We start from the raw sequence: 21,342 nt of genomic DNA on the forward strand, positions 1-21,342 counted from the left end.
CTCCAACTTGAGGGGGGCTGTTAGAGTATTAGATAAATGATGATGCTATCTTTGGGCTATTATTGTAATTTAGAATTGGCCCATGTTTATATTGCTTTGTAATTAGGTCACCGGGTCAAGGCCCACTATTTATAAGTGAGCCTCTCATTTTTGTAAGACGGATTTTCATTTTCACTCAATAGAAATACTTGCTTCTCTCTCGAAGCTTCTCTCTCGAAGCTTCTCTCAGGCTATGAACCCTATTCTAGATTTTATTATTCTCTTTGTAAATCTCTATACTTAACATCAACTCTTTAAGATCTAGAAAAAGTGCAATTATATATACCCATCAAAACTCTTTCCCTCCTCCAATATGGGACAATGTCCCTTTGTCAAAGAGGGAAATTCGAAAAATTTCATGTTCCCTCCATTTTCCATTCACTCTATTTTAAGCTCTAAGAAGCTTAAACCCAAGAGTCATAACGAATTATTGTTATAGAGAACATATATTATAGCAGAGCATTAAATTTGGTTTTGTAAAAAACCTGGCTTTTATAGTGAAATATTGTTATATAAGGATGTTTTTATAATGAGGCTAATTGTACATAATCAACTAATTTTGGGGGAAGTACACATATAGCTATTTTTAGGTGTTATTTAGGGTTTAGTCAGTACTTATTTTGTCCTGGAAATTTGAACTAAAAATCTTAACTTCAGCAATTTGTGTCCTGAAAATTTGAACTGAAAACTAAAATTCAGGATATGCTAGCTAATTTCTAAATAGCAACTCTCTAGAATGGCTACGTAGTGTCAATTCTACACTAATTTTTCAATTAATTGAAAGTTAAATATACTTAGCGAAACATCACAAGGGAATTCCTGTTAGCAGATTAATAACTAATTAAAACAATTTATTTTTATTTCTTCAATTTATTCCTATTCCAAGGCAAAAACTATACAATATCTTAATCAACCTTAAGAATAAAAACTAGCAATCGCAAAGTTTATGATTGATGCTCATGTCGTTGTGTGGCTGTCAACTTTGGTGTTTCGTGAGAATTTTCAGTGTTTGAAGGTCAACAAAGTTTCTTAGGTTAGGTAAAAAAAAATATTAATGTAAGAATTTAACTATAAATTGTACTATTTTATGCCTTAATGCATGTGTACGCAGGTTTATAGTGAGGAAAAAGAAGAGAAAATAAAAATACGTGGGATAAAATATTCATGGAAGTAATCAATGAATAGAGTTGATGACAACTAACTAGACAGTTTGGAATCATAAAAAGAGAGAAAAAAATAAAATAAAATAAAATAAAATAAGGGAGACAATTTGGGGAACAAATGACTTGATGTCCACCTCTATTGTTGAGGGTGGTTATATTATTGGGTGAAATTCAAAAATAATCAGATTTACAGGTGATAATGGAGAAATGGATACAGTTTTAAAAGTAATAGAAATTTAGTCACTTTTCATGTAAAGATAAATTTGAACGAAAACATTATTCAAAATTCGGAAAATATTCCAACATAATATACTGGAGTTCGAATTTTTTATATGTGAACTTCTAGCATAATATACTGGAGTTCTAGCATGTTGTACTAGAGTTCCAACGTAATATACTGGTCCAGCATAATATGTTGAAAGCTCATACACAGGTGCTTCAATCTCCAGTATATTATATTGGAACTTTTCGTGCTATTTTCACCATATTATTCGAACAGTAATTAAGTATGGTTTCAATTTAAGTATATACACTGGTCGTATAAAAAAATTTACACTATTTGTGTATTTAAATATATTGCAATAGAGAGCCTGACTTATTTTTTAGATGAAAAAGATCTGAAGCTTGTTTTTTTAGAGTAATGCTTGCCATGTTTGAAAATGAATGACGATAATGATGATGTTGATGATGATGAATAAAGGAGAAACTTAGTTCAACAAACCACAATCAGGTACCGAACATAGTTATTTTTGCGTAGACAATATTAAAAATTTATTAAATATATATAAATATTTAATCGTGAATAGTAACAAAGATGACCTAAGGATTCCATAACAAATTTAAAATCCATAAACTTCAAAATCTCGACTCTACTTCTGACCACAATATTTCCAGAAAGAAAGTATTGTAGATTCACGAAGATAATAATTTTCTAATAATCTGAAAAAATGAGAGAGAAAAAAAAAAGAATTAGAAGAAAGAAGAAAAAGATGATGATGATAAATTAAGGGAATGATATTTAGTTCAACAAACCTGGCATTTTTAGAAGAGGTGTTGTACACTCACTAATTTAATTACTCTTTAAACTGCAAAATATAATTAGTGATTAATTCCACCAACATCATGTGTCAGTCAACAATAATACAATACATATAGCTTCTTAAATCTCCTAATTATAATTTTATTTTTCTGTGAAAATAGAGCTAGGATGAATAATGAAGCAAAACCAAATGGAATTTGGAAAATAAACAATTATTAATGATAAAAGTATCTATCACATATACATAGCTCAACGGGGGCGTATCCAGCTTTTTAGTATCAGTTTTATTTTAATCCAGTACTTTCAACACGGAACATAAAATTATGTATAAAAATTTACTAAAATTACAATAAATAGTTGATATAAACTCATAAAATTTAAATCCCGAATCTGCCTTTGTAGCTGAACGATTTTGAATTAAAAAAATAAACACTAAATCTACACCTTGGTGATATAAAATAATAATTTATGAGGAAATGTCATTCACTTACTGATTTAAAATTCCGGATTTATCTCGATTTGTTAAAGTATTATTTTAATTATAGCATTTATTAATTGTTACCTCACATTTAAGAGAGAGGGAGTGCTACGAAGCTGTCTACCTTTGTGACACAAAATATTATTCTCTTCTGTCCAAAATAAGTGGTTTTTTAGTTGTTTTCATACAGATCAAAAAATTTATTTTTTAACATTAATTAGCAACAAAATTAATCATTTTAACAGTTACTATCTCTTCACATAAACACTCTTAACACATACTCGAACACTATTTACTCCAAAGACAACGTAGGGAAAAATAATTAATTCATTCTTAAAATCTGGAAAAATCATTTATTTTGGACCATAAAAAAAATATCAAAAAATTACTTATTTTGGACCGAATGGAGTTATATATTAACGTAATATCATTTAGAATTAAATTTCTGGATTTGCCTCGATATGTTACAGTATTTTTAATTTATAAAATTACGCATTTGCCTCGATTTATTACAATATTTTTTAATTTTAGAATTTATTAAAAGTTGTCTTCGTGTGACCTATAGATCACGGGTTCGAGCCGTGAAATCAGCTACTAATACCTACATTGCACTCTCTTGGGGTGTTGCCTTTCTTCGGACCCTGCATAAACACGAGATACCGAACTGCCTTTTTGTTAAAAGTTACCTTACTTTTTCTTTGCCCATATTCCCCGAGAGGGGGGTGGGGTGGGGGAGGGTGCAATGAAGCTGCCTCGAAATTGGAATATGCAAAATCACGGGTGATCACTTTAGTCCAATTCACAAATCACAAGATACCATATAATAATTCTCAAAATAATGCCAAAAATTCCTACCCACCATAACCCCAACAGAAAAATAAATAAACATACATCTCCTATTATTTCTCAACTAAAAAATAAACGATAATTCAAAGCGAAGCAAAAGATAAACGTCAAACATCTCTTGTTTTTTCAAGCCTTTTATATAAAGGCAAATACCATAGGATACGGAATTAAGTTATACACTAATGTGATTCAACTTTTAAATTTAATGGATTCAATCTTTAAAATTCTTACCGTCGAACCTATTGCATTTATTAAAATTATGAGCTGAAAATTTAATATTTTTCAGTTGAATTATCGAGTCTATGTTGCATATGTTCGTAATTAAAGGCTTATTACTCTATCAGTGTAGTTTACTAGTGATCGCAAATTATTATTTTATTTCACAAGCTACCATATTAGGTTTGCTATGCGTTAAATGAAGTTATATACAGTCAAACTTCTCTATAACAGCATCATTTGTTCAATTGTTCTCATATTTTTTGGCTGCTATGGTGAGACGATATTGTAGAGGATATATATTATAACATAATATAAAAATCAGTTTCGAAAATTTTTTAGCTTTTATAGTGAATGACTGTTACATAAGAATGTTATTATAGAGAAGTGTGATTATACTGCGAATAGTACACAAAAACTAAACTCAATGTTAAGTTTTTGAGTGGGAAATTACACTGTATTAGCTATTTTGATAACAATTTGTGAATAGTGAATCCAACTTAGGATAAACATATATATAGTAAATTAGTAATTAAGAATTTTTAGTTATCATATATATAATAATCCATTCTAATTTTCTCTCTTTGTGCTGTGCATGTCCATATTTGAAAACTAAAATTTGTGAGAAAATCTTGGCACCATTTTCTGAGTTAACTTTAAACAACCTTCCAAAGATAAATAACACATCCGTGATTCTCTTCTGTCTATATCTCCTTATCTCCATTTTTTTAAAAATAATACCTTATCCTACATTTGTGTGTGTGTGTATATATATATATACATGTGTGTGTGTGTGTGTGTTGTGTATTTACGTATATAAATATCTCTTGTTTATGTCATAGGTATGAATATTTTGATTTGTAGTGAAAGACAAATCATTCATTCTTAACTTAAACTCCATTCTTTCTTCTTCTTTTTTTGTCTTTTTCTTGAATCTTTATTTTACTTCTAAGTAGTTCCAAACTATGGTGTTAACATTTTATTTGTACTTATGTTATCTTATTTTAATGGGGTTTTGATTTTCTTGGTTTTTTCTGCTTACTGTGTTTTTGGTTGCTTTTGCTTTCACTTGTGACAAAAAAATATCTATAAGTTGTGGATAATTTTTGTTATACAAGAAAAACAATTCTTGTCTTTCACGGGACTTTGGTATTTTAGTTGGTTCAATTGTCAACATTCTTTATTGATTGTTTGCTATAAATTGGTGGGGTTGGTTTTGCTCTCTTATTTATTCTACATAAAGATATGTTTTTTCTTTCCTTCTAATGTTCTTTAAAAAGTACATTTTTTATTGAATTTTGAGCTTATAATGAGTTTTTCTTGATAGTTTTCTATCTTTTTTAGTTCATTATTTTGATCAAAATGAAGTCTTTAATGTTCTTGAAAATGTTGGGGTTGGTGTTTTTTGCTTTGTTATTTGGTGGTGTTATGTGTAAGGAATGTACTAACATTCCAACTCAATTATCATCACATTCACTCAGATATGAGTTATTATCATCAAAGAATGAATCTTGGAAAGAAGAGATGTATTCTCATTACCATTTGACCCCTACCGATGATTCGGCCTGGTCTAATTTGCTTCCTAGGAAGATGTTGAAGGAGGAGGAAGAATTTGATTGGGTGATGATGTATAGAAAGATAAAGAATTCTGGTGGTGTTAAAGGGATTGATGGTTTATTGAATGAGGTTTCACTTAATGATGTGAGATTAGAACCAAATTCAATACATGGAATAGCTCAGCAGACTAATTTGGAGTATTTGTTGCTGTTGGATGTTGATAGTTTGGTATGGAGTTTTAGGAAAACAGCTGGTTTGGATACTCCTGGTCAACCTTATGGAGGTTGGGAAGGTCCAAATGTCGAGCTTCGCGGTCATTTTGTTGGTTAGTCCTGTTTTATACCTTTCTGCATATTCAGTAATTTTTATTCATATAGTCGACTCACACTTGCTTGCGATTGAGGCATAGTTGTATTACTTATTCTCAATAACTGATCATGTGGTCATCAAATACTTATTAGTTCAAGTTAATGTCACTATTTTTTGTCAATGTCCTAAAACTATTCCAAAATGCCATTGCACCTGTGTCGGACCATCAAAAATACTATGTTTGGAGGATCCGACACACACCCTGTGACATTTTCGGAGAGTCAGGGCAAAATATCCTGAAAGCAACATTTTGTAGAATGACTTACAAGAATCTTTTTTTAATATGTTAAAGAATCACTCTTACTGACCTTTTGATTGCTGATTTAGGAAACAATTACGAAAAAACTATCAATGTTTAGTACTGGATTAGTGACCAGAATACTGCAGCATGAAAAAACTATCAATGTTTTTGTTTTTCAGTATGTTTATTTTCTGATCATTTAAGATAAGGTTTTGGCATTTGTACTCATTCAATTATGTGCTTGTATCGACGATATGATGTATTTATGTACTGATGTTGAATGTTGAAAAGGTCATTACCTTAGCGCCTCGGCACAGATGTGGGCTAGCACTCATAATGACAGCCTCAAACAGAAGATGTCTGCTGTTGTTTCTGCACTTTCTGACTGTCAAGAGAAAATGGGATCAGGTTATCTATCTGCTTTCCCTTCTGAACTTTTCGACCGTTTTGAAGCTATAAAACCAGTATGGGCACCATACTACACAATTCACAAGGTAAACTAGACTAATTTTGCTAAAAAGTTTTGTCTCTAAATCTGTTTTTGTTCTTAAATAAGTGACTTATTCCATTGGACTTGACAGATATTGGCAGGTCTCTTAGACCAGTATATGTTAGCTGGTAGCGATCAAGCTTTAAAAATGACTAATTGGATGGCCGAATACTTCTACAACCGAGTGCAGAATGTGATATCAAAGTATACCATTGAACGACACTGGCGATCTTTAAATGAAGAAACTGGTGGCATGAATGATGTTCTCTATAAGTTGTATAGTGTAACAGTATGTATAATATGTCGAATGAACTGACTTACCTTTTCTTATCCTTCTGGTTTAACCCTATCCTTTAATGGTTTTGCAGGGTAATTCAAAGCATTTAGTGCTTGCTCACCTATTTGACAAACCTTGCTTTCTAGGGCTATTAGCTTTAAAGGTGCAAATCACACTTCTGCACAACTTCTGATTCATTTGCTCGCACTGAAATGTCGTTTCTTGTATTTATCCTCATTGCCTTTTCTGTAATTGAACGTGTTATAATCAACAGATGATGGCAACAGGAAATTATAATGTATAATTCTTTTCTTTACGATTTTTGATGTCTTTTGTTGAAACAGGCTGATGATATATCTGGTTTTCATGCCAATACACATATCCCGGTTGTTATTGGATCTCAACTGCGTTATGAAATTACTGGGGATCCCCTATATAAGGTACATTGATTTGCTTTTCAAGTTGTTTGACAGGAATATCGATCTTTTTAAGTTATTGAACTTTGTTTGACAGGAAATTGGGACGTACTTTATGGATATCGTTAATGCTTCCCACAGCTACGCGACTGGTGGGACATCAGTTGGTGAGTTTTGGTAAGAGCCAATCTAAGAAACTTAACTTGATTGATAAATCAGTTTTGTTTCATGTTTGATTAACTACACTTCTTATATGCTCAAAATTAGCTCATCTTTAGCATTTTCGCTGATATCTTTCTTCTCTCGTACAATCCTGAACAGGTCAGATCCAAAGCGGTTGGCAAGCACACTACAAACAGAAAATGAGGAATCATGTACAACCTATAACATGTTGAAGGTGTGTCATAAGATATTGTGCCTTTGTTTTTCTCTTTTGCATTGCGTAGGGGAATGTGAGCCGAGGGTCTATCGGAAACAGCCTCTCTACCTTCAAGGCAGGGGTAAGGTCTGCGTACACACTATCCTCATCAGATCCCACTTGTGGGATTGCACTGGGTTTGTTGTTGTTGCATTGTGTAGGGGAATAGTGGATACGAGTTAATCAATTCATTTCTTCCTTCCTCGGACAAATGAGAGAGAGAAAGGGACTAAAGTACTTCTATTGCAGTTTATATTTGTTCATAGGCAAAGAACTAAGTGTTGTAAGTGAAATTTTTTTCTTTTTTCAAATATCTGTGTAGGTTTCCCGACACCTGTTCAGATGGACGAAAGAAATGGCATATGCTGATTATTATGAACGCGCATTAACAAATGGTGTACTCAGCATACAAAGGGGAAGAGATCCCGGAGTTATGATATATATGCTTCCTCTTCTTCGTGGTGGTTCTAAGGCTCGGAGCTACCACGGATGGGGAACACAGTTCGATTCTTTCTGGTGCTGCTATGGAACAGGTGTTGGAATCGATCCTCACGTTTTAATCCTTCCCTTTTTTTTCTGGCAAAGAAGTTATCTTCTCAAACTATAATGGTTGGTTTATCTTGTTTCCCTCTGTAGGAATTGAATCATTCTCCAAGTTGGGAGATTCTATATATTTCGAAGAGAAAGGGAATACGCCGAGCCTCTACATTATCCAGTATATACCTAGCTCTCTTGGTTGGAAGTCCGGGCAGGTATTGGTGAATCAGAAAATCGAGCCTGTTGTTTCGTGGGATAATCGCCTCCAAGTGACAATTACCATATCTTCAAACGGGGTACGCGTTCATTTTATCATGCTATATCTTCAGATTATTGCATTTATGTTTTTACTCCCCAAATTTCATTTTCTACTTGCTGTCTAAATAGCAAGAAGGGGAGTTAATGTGACCAGGAGGTAACAGTATTGAGCCGTAGAAACAGCCTCTTATAGAAATATAGGGTAAGGCTGCGTACAATAGACCCTTGTGGTCCGACCCTTCCGCGAACCCTGTGCATAGCGGGAGCTTAGTGCAACAGGCTGCCTTTTTTGACTAAATAGCATGTATCTGTCATGCTTTTTACCTTGAGTACTGTCTTTTGGTATAGTTAGTAGATTATATTCTGTATAATTGTTTCTTTCAGCAGGCAACTGGTGTATCTTCAACATTGAACTTGAGAATACCAAGCTGGATATATTCAAGTGGTGCAAAGGCAACCTTAAATGGAAAGGATTTGTCTCTACCAACACCAGGTGTGACATTTTCTTTCATCTGATGCTGTTGCATTATCATCAAGTCATTTTCTTTACTTAGTTATCGATCTTTCTATAGTTGGTAATCCTTCCGTTCCACTTTGTTTGGCACTATTTCCTTATCTGTCAGTTCCAAAAAGAACAACACTTTTCAATATCTTTTTAATGAGAAGTTTTTATAACTACACAAACGCTATGACTTATTTAAGACCACGGGTTTTAAATGTCTTACTCCCTCCGTTCCAGTTTACGTGAACCTATTTCCTTTTTGGTCCGTTCCAAAAAGAAAGATCTCTTTCTAAATTTGAAAACAGTTTAGCTTAAACTTACAATTCTACCCTTAATGAGAAGCCTTTATAACCACACAAATACTTTGGACCTCTTTTTGACTTGTTTAGGACCACAAATTTCAAAAGTCTTTCATTTTTTCTTAAACTTCGTGCCCAGTCAAACAGGTTCACATAAATTGGAACAGAGGGAGTAGTTTCTTTCTTAAACTTTGTGTCAAGTCAAACTATGACAAACAAAGTGAAACGGAGAGAGTATCTTTTAAGGAAAAGTTTTAAGGTCTACTCGTCGATGCAGGTAACTTCCTATCAATCACCAAAAACTGGGGCCAAGGCGATAAAATCACTCTCGAGCTACCTATGAGTCTTAGAACCGAGGCCATTAAAGGTACTTCTTTAACTGTTTCTGGTGTTCTATCAGTTTCTATGTACCTGTTTCGCGTGGAGAAGAGATCTCTCGATTTTGTAACAGCTAACGAATTCTCGTATGATGTTTCAGATGATCGGCCTGAGTATGCATCTGTTCAGGCAATTCTCTACGGTCCATACCTTCTAGCTGGCCATTCTAGTGGTGATTGGGACATTGAAACAAAGTCAATCACTGATCTTTCGGACGTGATAACTGTCATTCCAGCCGACTATAATTCTCAGTTAATATCTCTTATGCAAGAATCTGTTAATGCAACATTTGTTCTTACTAACTCCAATCAGTCAATTCAAATGGAAAAGTTCCCAGAAGCTGGAACAGATGCTGCTGTTAGTGCTACATTCAGACTCATTTCACTTAACATGTCGTCTGTTAAGCTTTCAGAACGAAAAGATTACATCGGAAATCAAGTCATGTTAGAGCCATTTGATTTCCCTGGAATGTTCATATCTCATCAAGGGCAAGAACAAAGTCTTGGGATCGCTGCCTCCTCGGATGAGGGTGGTTCTTTGTTCCGTTTGACTGTTGGATTGGACGGGAAAGACGATACAGTTTCTCTTGAGTCTGAATCACAGAAAGGCTGTTTCATTTATACTGGTGTAGGTTACAAATCCAGTTCAACTGTCAAACTTAGCTGCAATTCGGAGTCCTCGGATGCTGGTTTCAAACAGGCAGCAAGCTTTAAATTGGGAAATGGCATTAATGAATATCATCCTATTAGTTTTGTGGCAAAAGGGGCAAAGAGAAACTTTGTTTTGGCACCATTACTTAGCTTGAGAGATGAATCTTATACTGTGTATTTCAACATTCAATCATAGACAGAGTGGTAGCCAGGAAGGTTAATGTTATTTCAGATGACAATAAAATCAAATATGTTAACTTCCAATATTATGTTTAGATAGGAGAAGCTGCTATGTATCTAGCCTTTAATCATGAAAAATGCTTGTCTAGTATTTATTTTAGTCTTCATTTTGAGAATCCTTTATTTGTCTTGAAAGAAGATTGTTGAGTATTTTGAATGAAATAGACCTGAAATGAATAGAGTAGAGGTATCAAATGGGCGGTTTGGACTGATTTTGGGTGGGTAAAAAATGGGCTGAGTCAATAAAAGGGGAGGTTATGACCCGCCCAAAAGTTACTTGGGTTGGGTCAAGATAGGCTAAAATTTGAACCATAGCCCAACCTGTCCAACTCTTATCAAGCTTTAATTAATGTGTGTCGTTTTCTTATGAATTGTTTAATTATCAAATAAGACTTTTTTTCTTTTGTTATGGTCATATATAACATATCAAATAAAAAAAGAATTATTTTTAAGATATCTCATCAAAATTACTCATGGATCAATTTGGGCTAAAAAGCAGCCCAACTTTAAATGAGCTAAGATGGGTTGGGTCAAAATGGGTTGAATTCAACAAATGGGCGGGGCAATGACCGGCTCAACCTTAGGATGGTTGGGCGGGCCAAATGGGTTTGGGCTCAAAATGCCACCCCTAATATAGAGTATTTCATACAGATGAACCAAACTTGTTTAGGATTGACGCGTAGTTGATTAGTTGATTGATCTGTGATGAAAACATGTCCTTAGGCATTTAGGACTATACTTTCTTCTTCCCTACAGAAATCTGAAATTTACTGTTAAATTGTGTTAGCTACCAGAAATAACCAATATATGTAATGCCAACAGCTCATTCAAGAACCACAGCTCGAAAATAATTTAAGACTCAGTCAATTAAGCTGCAAATATATGCAGATAGAACCTTATGAATTAAACTTCAGCAATCAGCAGGCTTCAAAGAACTCAAGTTAAAATGTAAGAACAACCTCAATAGCTACTTACTATTTCCGACAACCTTCGAATTTGAACTGCAAATCCTAGACTATGTATATTTCCTCCTTGAGCTGCTTCTTCAAAGAATAAGAAAGATAAACCGCAATATACATGCAGAAAGCCTTAGTCGAAAATTCTCTCGCCTGTTGACAATGCTAGAAAAATAAAAGAACTAAAAATGCAGAGCAATCCCGGAATGCAAAACACTGCTGTCCAGCTTTCTGGACTTGTGAGATCCAACTGAGCGTCTTTAGCAGCTTCCAGTAGTCGACCAGTGAGATCAACTCCAATGATGCCAGCTAACGTACCAGCTGTATTTGAAATTCCCATAACAATTCCAGCATACCTTGGAGCTATATCCATGTAATTAACTGCGAACCCCGATCTTCCTAACGCCAAGAAACCAAGAGCCACGGAGGAACAAAATAGAGCCCCGCCAGATGTTCTAAAGTAAGGAAGAGCCATCAATGCAAGAGAAGCTACAACAAAACCCACTGTGTTTAAAAGCTTTCTGGTTTTAGTTATAGACAAGATTCTCCTTGTGACCAAGTGATCCGCAATCACTCCACCAATGTTTGAGAATATAAACATGTTAAAGTAGGGCATCATCTTGGAAAACCCCATTTCTTGAAGGCTGATCTCGAGACCCAATTCAAAGTATGTAGGAAGCCAGTTCATGAGCATATAAAGAGCATAATCAAAGGTGAAATAATTCACAACAATTGCCCAAACTGGTAAGCTCATGACAATTCGTTTCCATGGGATAGCTGGACTTTTGGTGGAATGTACTCCATTCTCTACTTTCATCTTTGAACTTCCTTTCGTGGGTAGCTGGGATTCCCCAAAGCCCGAAGCAGTTGCTTTTGGATGCTCAGAACGAGGTGGATCAACTGCATAACAGAACCAGAGAAGAGACCACATTGCACCTAAAGCCGCTTCAGCAAGAAACACAGATTGAGGACCCCTATACTTCACCAGACTGGGAAGCATAAGCATTCCTGTAGCTGCACCTAAGTACATTCCAGAAGTAGTAAAGGAAACAGATCTTGATCTTTCATGTGGTGGTACCCACTGTGCGAGGACAGTGTGGATGGACGGGAAAATGAAACCTTGGGCCATACCAACGAGCAAGCGGGCTATTATCAGGACCATCGTTCGGTTCGGGTCAAGTGGTACAAAAGCACATGTCAAAGACCATAAGAGAAAAGAAAGGAGGAGGACACGCCGTCCACCAATTTTTTGAGCTGCCCAACCACCAGGTACTTGTGAGCACGCATATCCATAGAAAAAGGTTGACAGAATTACACCTTTGCTAGTCTGACTTACTCCTGCAGCATCAGCAGCAGCAGTATACGCAATAGAAAAGCCCACCCGCTCTATGTAGCAGACAGAAGTGCAGATGAAGGTCAAAACTACAATTAAAAAGCGCTTTGGAAATCGACTGCTGCCCATGATTTGCTAATTTGTAAATGCAAGCCATCCACTAGACGGCTTGAATTTCTGTTGAGGTGATCCACTAAACCGTTATGTGCAGCAGGCTTGAAAATAATGGACAGAAGGAAGAATCAGATCAAAAACATTTAGCTGATTTACTAAATTTAATAATATAGAAACCAAACATTAATGGTAAATCATGCAAAAGAGCTCAAAGAAATTCCAAACAGGGGAATACCGGAAACAAGGGAAAACGCAACTGAAACAAATGGTACAACTCATATCTTGCATTTGAACTCACAATAACACTTCCAAAGAAATAACGTTCAAAGGATTGGCCATCATAAGAAGCTAACCATACAAAAGGTCACACCTTCTAATCTAAAATTCATCCAACCATATCTTTAGCATTGTTAGAGATCAGTTCAATATACCACCAAATTAGTCCCCTAAGTTTCTCAAAATTTGAACTTTCCCACTTAAAACTTCAAAAAATTCTTATTCCATCCCCAATTAAACACATAGTTTCTAAGTCCAACCAGCGCAAAATGGTTAAGAAAGACGGATCTTGAGCTTAACTCAATCTGAAAAACTAGCTTATGAGCTGAGGACTGTTCAAGACTATATAACGAGACAAAATCTCATTCCTTCAACCAATGTGAGACATTCTAACAACCCCACATGCTCAAGACCGGATACGGGGCCCAACATTGTGAAATACAACAACAAGGATGGATATGGTTCTGGAGCTTGGACCTAACTCAACCTCGAAAATTAGCTCATGAGGTCAACATTTTCCAATACCATATAACGAGACACCAACATATTCCTTCAACTAATGCGAGACACACTAACAAGAATCGAACCCCAATTCCCACTTCCAGCATTATATAAGAAGCAAGTCATACAAATAAAAATGTTAGTATAAACAAGAAAAAGAAGCTCTTTAAAATAAAAACAGAAAGTGAAACAATGAAAAAGATCTTATCTTTGACACCAACTTTTCAACATGTCAACTACATTTCCCCAAACCCCATCTTACCACAACCTTAAAATCTCAGAAAAATAAACCCCATTAATCAAATTAACAGAAATTCATAATACCCACAAGCTAAAAGATATAAAAGAATTACTCAAAATATACAGCAATATCAAGCTTAAGATTAATTACCCGAAATCAGAAGAACTTGGTACTGGGCATTTGCGAGATTATGAACAGTTCAGTGGAGATCAAGAAAACAGTGTCACTTCAATGGCCAAAAATCTTTAATTTGTTAATTCAAGCATTCTAAAGGAGGTGGGTGGGGAGGTCTGTACTGGGGCAGGTGTATAGTGAGAGATTTGAGAAAACGACAAAAATGATCCTTATGTTTGAGGGGTAGGTTCAAAGTTGTTCTTTATACTACACCGATCAGTTTTGGTCCTTAAGTTTGTGAAAATTTAATACTTTTTGTGGGCATTTTTTTTGGACAGAAGAATTGTAAAAATTTTATAAAAAAAAAAAGTGAAATTAGAGTTGTATTTGGTATGAATATAATTTTGGGTTATTTTTTGAAGTTTTATGATTGATCTGAGTGAAAATTTTAAAAAATAACTTTTTAGAGTTGTTTATAGACATCAAATTTTATTGGATCAAATCCATATAAAATTTGGCAAAATCCTAAATTTAAGATAATACAAGTAGAGTCCATCGAGTTTTCTTAAAGGCTAATCTACCTAAAACTCTAGCTTGGAGGGTACTCTACCAAAACCCTAGTTACACCTGTCATACCTCCTTTTTACGCACCCCGAGAGGTGAGCAAGGGAGTTTTTCCAATTAAAGGACAACCGACACGAGATTTATTATTAAGAAATTCATAGTCGTCACTTGGGAGATTTATGGTGTCCCAAGTCACCGGTTGAATCCCGAATCGAGGAAAAGAATGACTTTGTTTAACAGTTCGCGAACCAAAAAATCCAAGTAAGGAATTTTGTTAACCCGGGAGAAGGTGTTAGGCATTCCCGAGTTCTGTGGTTCTAGCACGGTCGCTCAACTGTTATAAATGGATTAATTATCTGATTTTAAATAGACGAAATGTGGTATGAACGGGTTAACAAAGAGACCGTGCACAAATTTGGTTGAATTCAAATGATATCCATGCCCCAAGCAACGAAGGGCCATGGTGCCGACATTGTGTGCAATTTCGATGGTGGAGAATGAATCAAAACTCCGTGTATCTGGCATTGATGACATTTGCGCCTAATATTTGTCCCGGACATCAAATACGGCCTAAGAAACCATTGCCACCGCCCCGAAATGACCAAATTATATTTTTTGGCTTTTTATAGTCATAAAACTGCAAATCCGCGCGAGTCCCAAATTTTTGTGTGCTATAGCCCATGCCTCCCGCCTTGGGCCCGGATGGATCCGTCCTGGAATCGCCTAATATTTGTCCCGGACATCAAATACGGCCTAAGAAACCATTGTCACCGCCCCGAAATGACCAAATTATATTTTTTGGCTTTTTATAGCCATAAAACTGCAAATCCGCCAGACGAGCGGACATCTGAGCTCAGCAGCGCATTTACTATTTGGAGATGGATGGCGCCAGACAGGGTAAAGAAAAACTGATACAATCTCGCTCCATGGTGAGCCAATAATAACCTGCTCGGAGAATTTTCTTTGCCAGCACATACCCGCTCATATGTGGTCCGCAAACTCCTGAATGTACTTCGGACATGACAGCCTTAGCTTGTCTAGCATTTAAGCATCTTGGGACCATGGGTCTACCAAGTTTCTTACACAATGTCAGTCGAGAAAGTTCCAGAGGGGAAGTGTATCCCAAATCCGGAGATAACCGCTGCATCAGTCATAGTAGCGTATGAAATGTTGAAGAATGGTTTTGTACCAGGAAAGGGTTTGGGATCGGCTCTGCAAGGCATCATACAGCCCGTGTCTCTTCCCGAAACCTTGGGAACATTTGGTCTAGGATTCAAGCCCACAGTCGCAGATGTAAAAAGAGCCAGGAAATTGAAACAGAGGACATGGGTCCCTCCAAAGTCGGTCCGACGTCTTGGTCCTTAAGTTTGTGAAAAGTTAATACTTTTTGTGGGCATTTTTTTTGGACATAAGAATTGTAAAAATTTTATATAAAAAAAAAAGTGAACTTTTTTTTTTCAAGTGAAACTAGTATTTAAAAATTAGAGTTGTATTTGGTATAAATATAATTTTAGATTGTTTTTGAAGTTTTATGATTGATCTGAGTGAAAATTTTGAAAAATAATTTTTTAGAGTTGTTTGTAGACATTAAAATTTTATTGGATCAAATCCATATAAAATTTGGCAAAATCCTAAATTTAAGATAATACAAATAGAGTTCGTCGAGGTTTCTTAAAGGCTAATCTACCTAAAACCCTAGATTGGAGGGTACTCTACCAAAACCCTAGCTACACCTATAAAAGGGGGTCACATATTCGTTTTCAAAGCATCTCGAAATTCCATAAAAATTCATGAAATATTCACAAAGAGATCAAAAACATTACATATGTCTTTCCCAAAGCCATCAAAGTGATCAACGAATGTTTTTCCATAACCTAGATAGAAGAATTAAGGGAACAAATAGAATTGTACCCGCATCCTTTTATTAATAAAATTATATTTCTTCATATTTATATTGTGGTTGCAATTTATTTTTGTATCACAAATAATTTGTTACAAACATTGTTATTTTTGGTATCTTTTTTGTGTCTAGTGCAGTTTTGTTTTGCATTTATTCTGATTTGATGGTACTTAGACTTTAAGATCAAATATTTTTTTCTGCAATTTCCTTCAAATCTAACAAACATAAATTGTTACTATTTAACGAAAACTAAAAATCTTATTTTTTTTATAAACTTAAAATACCATAATTACTTTGTACTATATGCTTAAAAAAATTCTACTTTGAACCAAACATAAGAGATTATTATCATTTTCTTCTCTTATTTATTGCAAAAAGCGCTGGGATATTCCTATACTATATATGAAACCTTATTATCAAAAATGTGCATAGTTTCTAATTTACCCGCCCTGTCCATATTTTTTCTACAGTTATTATACCAATCATTAAATACTAATTAATAGTAGCTGAATCTTCCTAATTTGTCGAGCTAAAATTCAGGAACAGAATCTTCTAAAAAGATTTGGCGTAAATCAGATCAAATCATATCACGGAAATCCTTTATCTTCAATTTATAATCAAATTCTATTCTTCAATATTCTCACAATCGCTACAAATCAAAATCTCAGTTCGTCGAAATCAGAAGCGTAATTTCAAATTGTAGAAATCAGTTCTGCAAATCTCAGTTTGTCGACATTTTTCCTCAATCCACTAATCAAAAAAGCGATAAATTATTCAACAAATTCAAGTCAAATTGTAGAAATCAATTCTGCCGATTCTCTGTTCTTCGCCTTTTTTTCTTAATCAAAAAAATCAAAAAAGCGACAAAATATTGAACAATACCTCAGCAACGACACGCAATCATGTCCAAAATCCCAATCATGCTACATTTTAATGGCAATTAGGATATCTAGGGCAGATCTAGAGATTTTCAAGTTGATGGCACTGTGCTTGATGAGGATGCAAGTTACAGTATGTTGATTTCTACAATTGCGGAGCAATTAATGATTGATACTTCGGAAAAATTTGTAGAAATCAAATACATTGTGAATGAGAATTGTCCTCCAATGGAGATTAGGAACAATATGGGGGTTAGTGTGTATATGGAGACAAAAAAGGAGAATAAAAACTTAGGATCGTATCCGTTACTCATAAGTGTACGAGATTTCAATATGGAATTGGCTATTACAAATGAGAACACAAGTGCAGGTTTGTTATGTTTCAAATTCTATGGAAGTCTGATTTTACGATAATATCTACAAAATTCCTTCATTTATCTACAAATAAACGACAAATCAGTTTTTGGATGTATAAAGCAATATTGTTTTCATGCTTATCAACAAAATTACTACATTTATACTACAATTAAGCTACAATCCATGTTGGAAAAAAATTGACTACAAAATTTTCTATTCATCTACAATTTATCTACAAAGATTCTACAAAATTATATATGACACTGTTTATCTTTATTTTCATGCAGGTTCGTCTGGGACAATACAGTTACTTGATATGCCAGTCTCTCCCTTCATAGAGGAATATCAAAGTGAAATAATAACTGAAGGTACACAAAATGTTATCGAAGAAGCACAAGTGTATCAAGACAAGCAAACAATTGCAACTGCAATGAGGCACTATTCTGTCATGCACAAGTTCCAATTCAGGGTTAAAAGATCTAGTCACAGAAGGTATGAAGATATTAATTGTGAAAAAACCTTTATAAACAGTATTTTCCTTGTGATATGTAGATGAAAAGTAGTTATATTTTATAGCATGTTACTTTATGTTAAAACAGTCATTTTGTTAAATCTACATTGATAACCTGTATTATAAATGTATTTTTTTGTAGCTACTGGCTCATATGTATTGCAGAAAACTGTAATTGGCACTTCAAGACAACATCAATTAATGATTCTACAATGTTCAAGATCAGGAGTTTCAACCGACAACACACATGCACCTTAATGGACGATACATTCATACAGCGCAAACGTACTACAGTTGTAGTTGGTAGCATGGTCATGCCAAAGTATTGTGATCCTAAGACAGTTTACACACCAAAGGACATACAAACTGACATGTTGTCCCAACACGGAGTGAACCGAAGCTACATGCAAGCATGGAAGGCAAAGAAAAAGGCTTTACAGTTATTGAGAGGTCATCTGGCTGACTCCTACAACAAATTACCAAATTATTTTTATATTCTTGAGAAGACGTATCCTGGTTCAGTTGTTAAACTGAAGAAGACAACAGATGAATGCTTCTTATATGCATTTGTTGTTCTTTGTACATCAATAAGTGGTTGGAAATATTATGGACCAGTAAGTGGTTGATGGTACATTCTTAAAGACAACATACAGGGGGATTATGCTGACAGCAAGCACAATGGATGTAGCCGGTAAAATTGTAGTTATTTTGTAGACAGTTTATAAATTGTAGATACATTGTAGATATTTTGTATGTATGTATATATATACACATATATATATATATTAATTTATATGTATTTGTGTTTTCATAGAAATTTTCAAATCTGCCAGTTAAAGTTAATTATTTTTTAACTAATAATGTAGGTACAATATTGCCTTTGGCATATGTTGTGGTTGATTCGGAAAACAACGCATCGTGGAAGTAGTTTTTTGAGCAATTCAAGCAAGCATATGGTGAAAGAACTTCAATGTGTGTTGTTTCAGATAGGAATAAGAGTATCCTGAAGTCAACATCAATTGTCTATCTGGGCGTGCCACACTACTCTTGCCTGTGGCATATTTGGACAAATATAAGGGCAAAGTTCAAGAATGGTCATCTACAATTAAATAAATTGTACTTTGCTACATCAGGGTCATACACTCTGGATGAATTTAATGAAAGGATGTCGAAGATTGAAGAGATAGACCCACGTGTTAAATCATACCTCTATGATATTGGTTATCATAGATGGTCAAGAGTACATGCAACAATGAATAGAACTTGGACTATGACATCAAACATTGCCAAGTCGTTGAATGTTGTAACAAAAGAGGCAAGAGAGCTGCCAATATTTGACCTATTAGAGTATATGAGGACACTTCTTGAACGTTGGACGAAAGAGAAGTTATTGAAGGCAAAGGGTACTTTCACATATCTTGGGTACAAATTCAACAAAGAATTGGAGAAAAACAGTACATTATATCAGAAACTCGGGGTAAGATATGTTTCTTTGGTGCAGAAAATTAATTAATTAATATACATTGTTTCCAGATTGTAGATAAATTGTAGACAAATTGTAGTTAATTTGTAGATTGTAGATAATTTGTAGATATAATTGTAGATATATTGTAGATAAATTGTAGATAATCTATTTTTATGAATGTAAATATTTTTTTCTGTTTGTTATGTAATTGTAGGTGAGGACTTCAACAGATCATATCCATACTGTGATAGATGGTGTGAAGCGGTTCATTGTGTGTCTTAAAAACAAGAAATGTAGTTGTGGCCAGTTCCAATTTGATGAACTGCCATGTCCGCATGTTTTGGCAGCTCTAAGGCACAGGAATGAAACTTATAAAAACTATTGCTCTCCGTATTACACAAGGGAGAGCCTGCTTTGTACATATGAAATATCAGTAAATTCCCTTCCTGATGAAAGCAAATGGAATGTGCCACAACATATATCTGATGAAGTAGTAAATTCACCTATGGGAGAGAAAAAACAGCCAGGAAGACCTCAAAAGGAAAGATACAAAACATATGATGAACTAAAGTCAAAGAAGTACAAGGTGTCATGTGGCAATTATGGAGGTGAAGGGCATAACAAAAGATCTTGCAAGAATGCACCCAAAAAGAAATAAATATCATGTATTTAGAATAGTATTTCAAAATAATTATTAGTGTGTTCAAGTTAACAAAATTTTGTGTGTAATCGTTTAAGTTTTGAAAGATCATAATGTAGTTAACTTCAATTTGTTTCTGTGTTTGTTAACATGTTTTTCTGTATTGTGTCAATCATCTACCTCCAATTTTTTACATTATGTATATAGCAGTTAATATTTATTATCTACAATATAACTACAAGTTAAAAAAAATTAATGTAACTAGAACTGACAGTTATATACAGAAAGTAAATACAACTAGAGGTATTCCCTACAAATTATATACATATTCAACTATAAAATTATATACAATCTCAACATTCAGTGTTTTCAGATTGTAGATAATTTGAAGTTCTTTTGTAGATAATTTGTATTCTAACAACATAATAACTACTTTTAAGATAATGAAGAACAAGTGTTGTAATTATTGTAAGCACGTGATTTTTGCCCTATGAAAGAATTACTCTCAAAAAATTCAAAAATAAAACGATTTTTCCTTGGTCTGCAATTTTTGAATTTTTGTGGTATTTTTGTATAATTATTTGTATTTTTGTCTATGCATGTTTATTTGTTTAAATTAATAAAAATATAAAATATGTCACATTTTCATTTAGTATTTAAGTTTGTTTTACAAAAAAATGAGAAAATCATAAAAAATAATGTATGTTGCATTTTAGCAGTTAACGTCTAAATTGTGTGATTTTATCGTTAATTGCTATTTAAATGTGCGATAATAGTTATTGGAAATTATTTAGTATTTTTGATAAATTAATTTAGTTTATAACTTAATTTAGAATTTTAGTTTTATTAATTAGAAAATAGAAGAAAATAGAGCAAAAAATATAAAGAAAATCGGAATTGGGCCTCTTCTCCAAATTTCAAACCACAGGCCCAAAAAATACACAACCTTCCCCATGACCCGGTCCATTTCAACATGGGTCGACCCGGTCCGCCCCATAACTAAACTATCCGCCCAACCCCCTCCCATTTTTCATTTCTTGTTGAAACCCAAACATAAGAAACCCTAAAACTACCCGCCC

General features: G+C 34.2%; 3 protein-coding genes across 4 annotated transcripts; 2 read left to right on the top strand and 1 right to left on the bottom strand.

The window, feature by feature from the left end:
• Nucleotides 1-4,892: 4,892 nt before the first annotated feature.
• LOC107818673 (uncharacterized) lies at nt 4,893-10,551 on the top strand. 2 transcript variants are annotated; one of them, XM_016644710.2, is made up of 12 exons: nt 4,893-5,663; nt 6,240-6,442; nt 6,530-6,727; nt 6,807-6,878; nt 7,060-7,155; nt 7,229-7,308; nt 7,453-7,528; nt 7,872-8,082; nt 8,186-8,382; nt 8,729-8,837; nt 9,423-9,512; nt 9,624-10,551. In XM_016644710.2, exons 1-12 carry the CDS (start codon nt 5,144-5,146, stop codon nt 10,367-10,369), a joined length of 2,598 nt encoding a protein of 865 aa, XP_016500196.1. In that variant the 5' UTR covers nt 4,893-5,143; the 3' UTR covers nt 10,370-10,551. The 2 variants fall into 2 exon arrangements, with proteins under 2 accessions (XP_016500196.1, XP_016500197.1); XM_016644711.2 differs by having other exon boundaries at nt 8,732-8,837.
• Nucleotides 10,552-11,280: 729 nt separating this feature from the next.
• LOC107818672 (putative anion transporter 5) lies at nt 11,281-14,181 on the bottom strand. Its single transcript, XM_016644709.2, has 2 exons — nt 13,985-14,181; nt 11,281-12,917 (listed from the first exon to the last, which is right to left on the bottom strand). The coding sequence occupies exon 2, from the start codon at nt 12,829-12,831 to the stop codon at nt 11,503-11,505; it is 1,329 nt and encodes a 442-aa protein (XP_016500195.1). The 5' UTR covers nt 12,832-12,917; nt 13,985-14,181; the 3' UTR covers nt 11,281-11,502.
• A 3,355-nt stretch (nt 14,182-17,536) lies between these two features.
• On the top strand, nt 17,537-20,647 carry LOC142174648 (uncharacterized). The gene is made up of 7 exons (XM_075240485.1): nt 17,537-17,660; nt 17,935-18,139; nt 18,301-18,772; nt 19,025-19,130; nt 19,292-19,635; nt 19,838-20,231; nt 20,628-20,647. Exons 1-7 carry the CDS (start codon nt 17,537-17,539, stop codon nt 20,645-20,647), a joined length of 1,665 nt encoding a protein of 554 aa, XP_075096586.1.
• The last annotated feature ends 695 nt before the right edge of the window (nt 20,648-21,342 follow it).

The sequence above is a fragment of the Nicotiana tabacum genome, chromosome 20, assembly GCF_000715075.1.
Source record: "Nicotiana tabacum cultivar K326 chromosome 20, ASM71507v2, whole genome shotgun sequence".
Classification (NCBI taxonomy): domain Eukaryota; kingdom Viridiplantae; phylum Streptophyta; class Magnoliopsida; order Solanales; family Solanaceae; genus Nicotiana; species Nicotiana tabacum.

Excerpts from the sequence above, each read along its gene's own strand:
- LOC107818673 (XM_016644710.2), top strand. The coding sequence starts at position 5,144 with ATGAAGTCTTTAATGTTCTTGAAAATGTTGGGGTTGGTGTTTTTTGCT. Across the intron at positions 6,879-7,059 it reads TAGGGCTATTAGCTTTAAAG|GCTGATGATATATCTGGTTT; the intron begins GTGCAAATCACA and ends TTGTTGAAACAG. Across the intron at positions 9,513-9,623 it reads TAGAACCGAGGCCATTAAAG|ATGATCGGCCTGAGTATGCA; the intron begins GTACTTCTTTAA and ends ATGATGTTTCAG.
- LOC107818672 (XM_016644709.2), bottom strand. The coding sequence starts at position 12,831 with ATGGGCAGCAGTCGATTTCCAAAGCGCTTTTTAATTGTAGTTTTGACC.
- LOC142174648 (XM_075240485.1), top strand. The coding sequence starts at position 17,537 with ATGGGGGTTAGTGTGTATATGGAGACAAAAAAGGAGAATAAAAACTTA. Across the intron at positions 17,661-17,934 it reads AAATGAGAACACAAGTGCAG|GTTCGTCTGGGACAATACAG; the intron begins GTTTGTTATGTT and ends ATTTTCATGCAG. Across the intron at positions 18,140-18,300 it reads AAAAGATCTAGTCACAGAAG|CTACTGGCTCATATGTATTG; the intron begins GTATGAAGATAT and ends ATTTTTTTGTAG.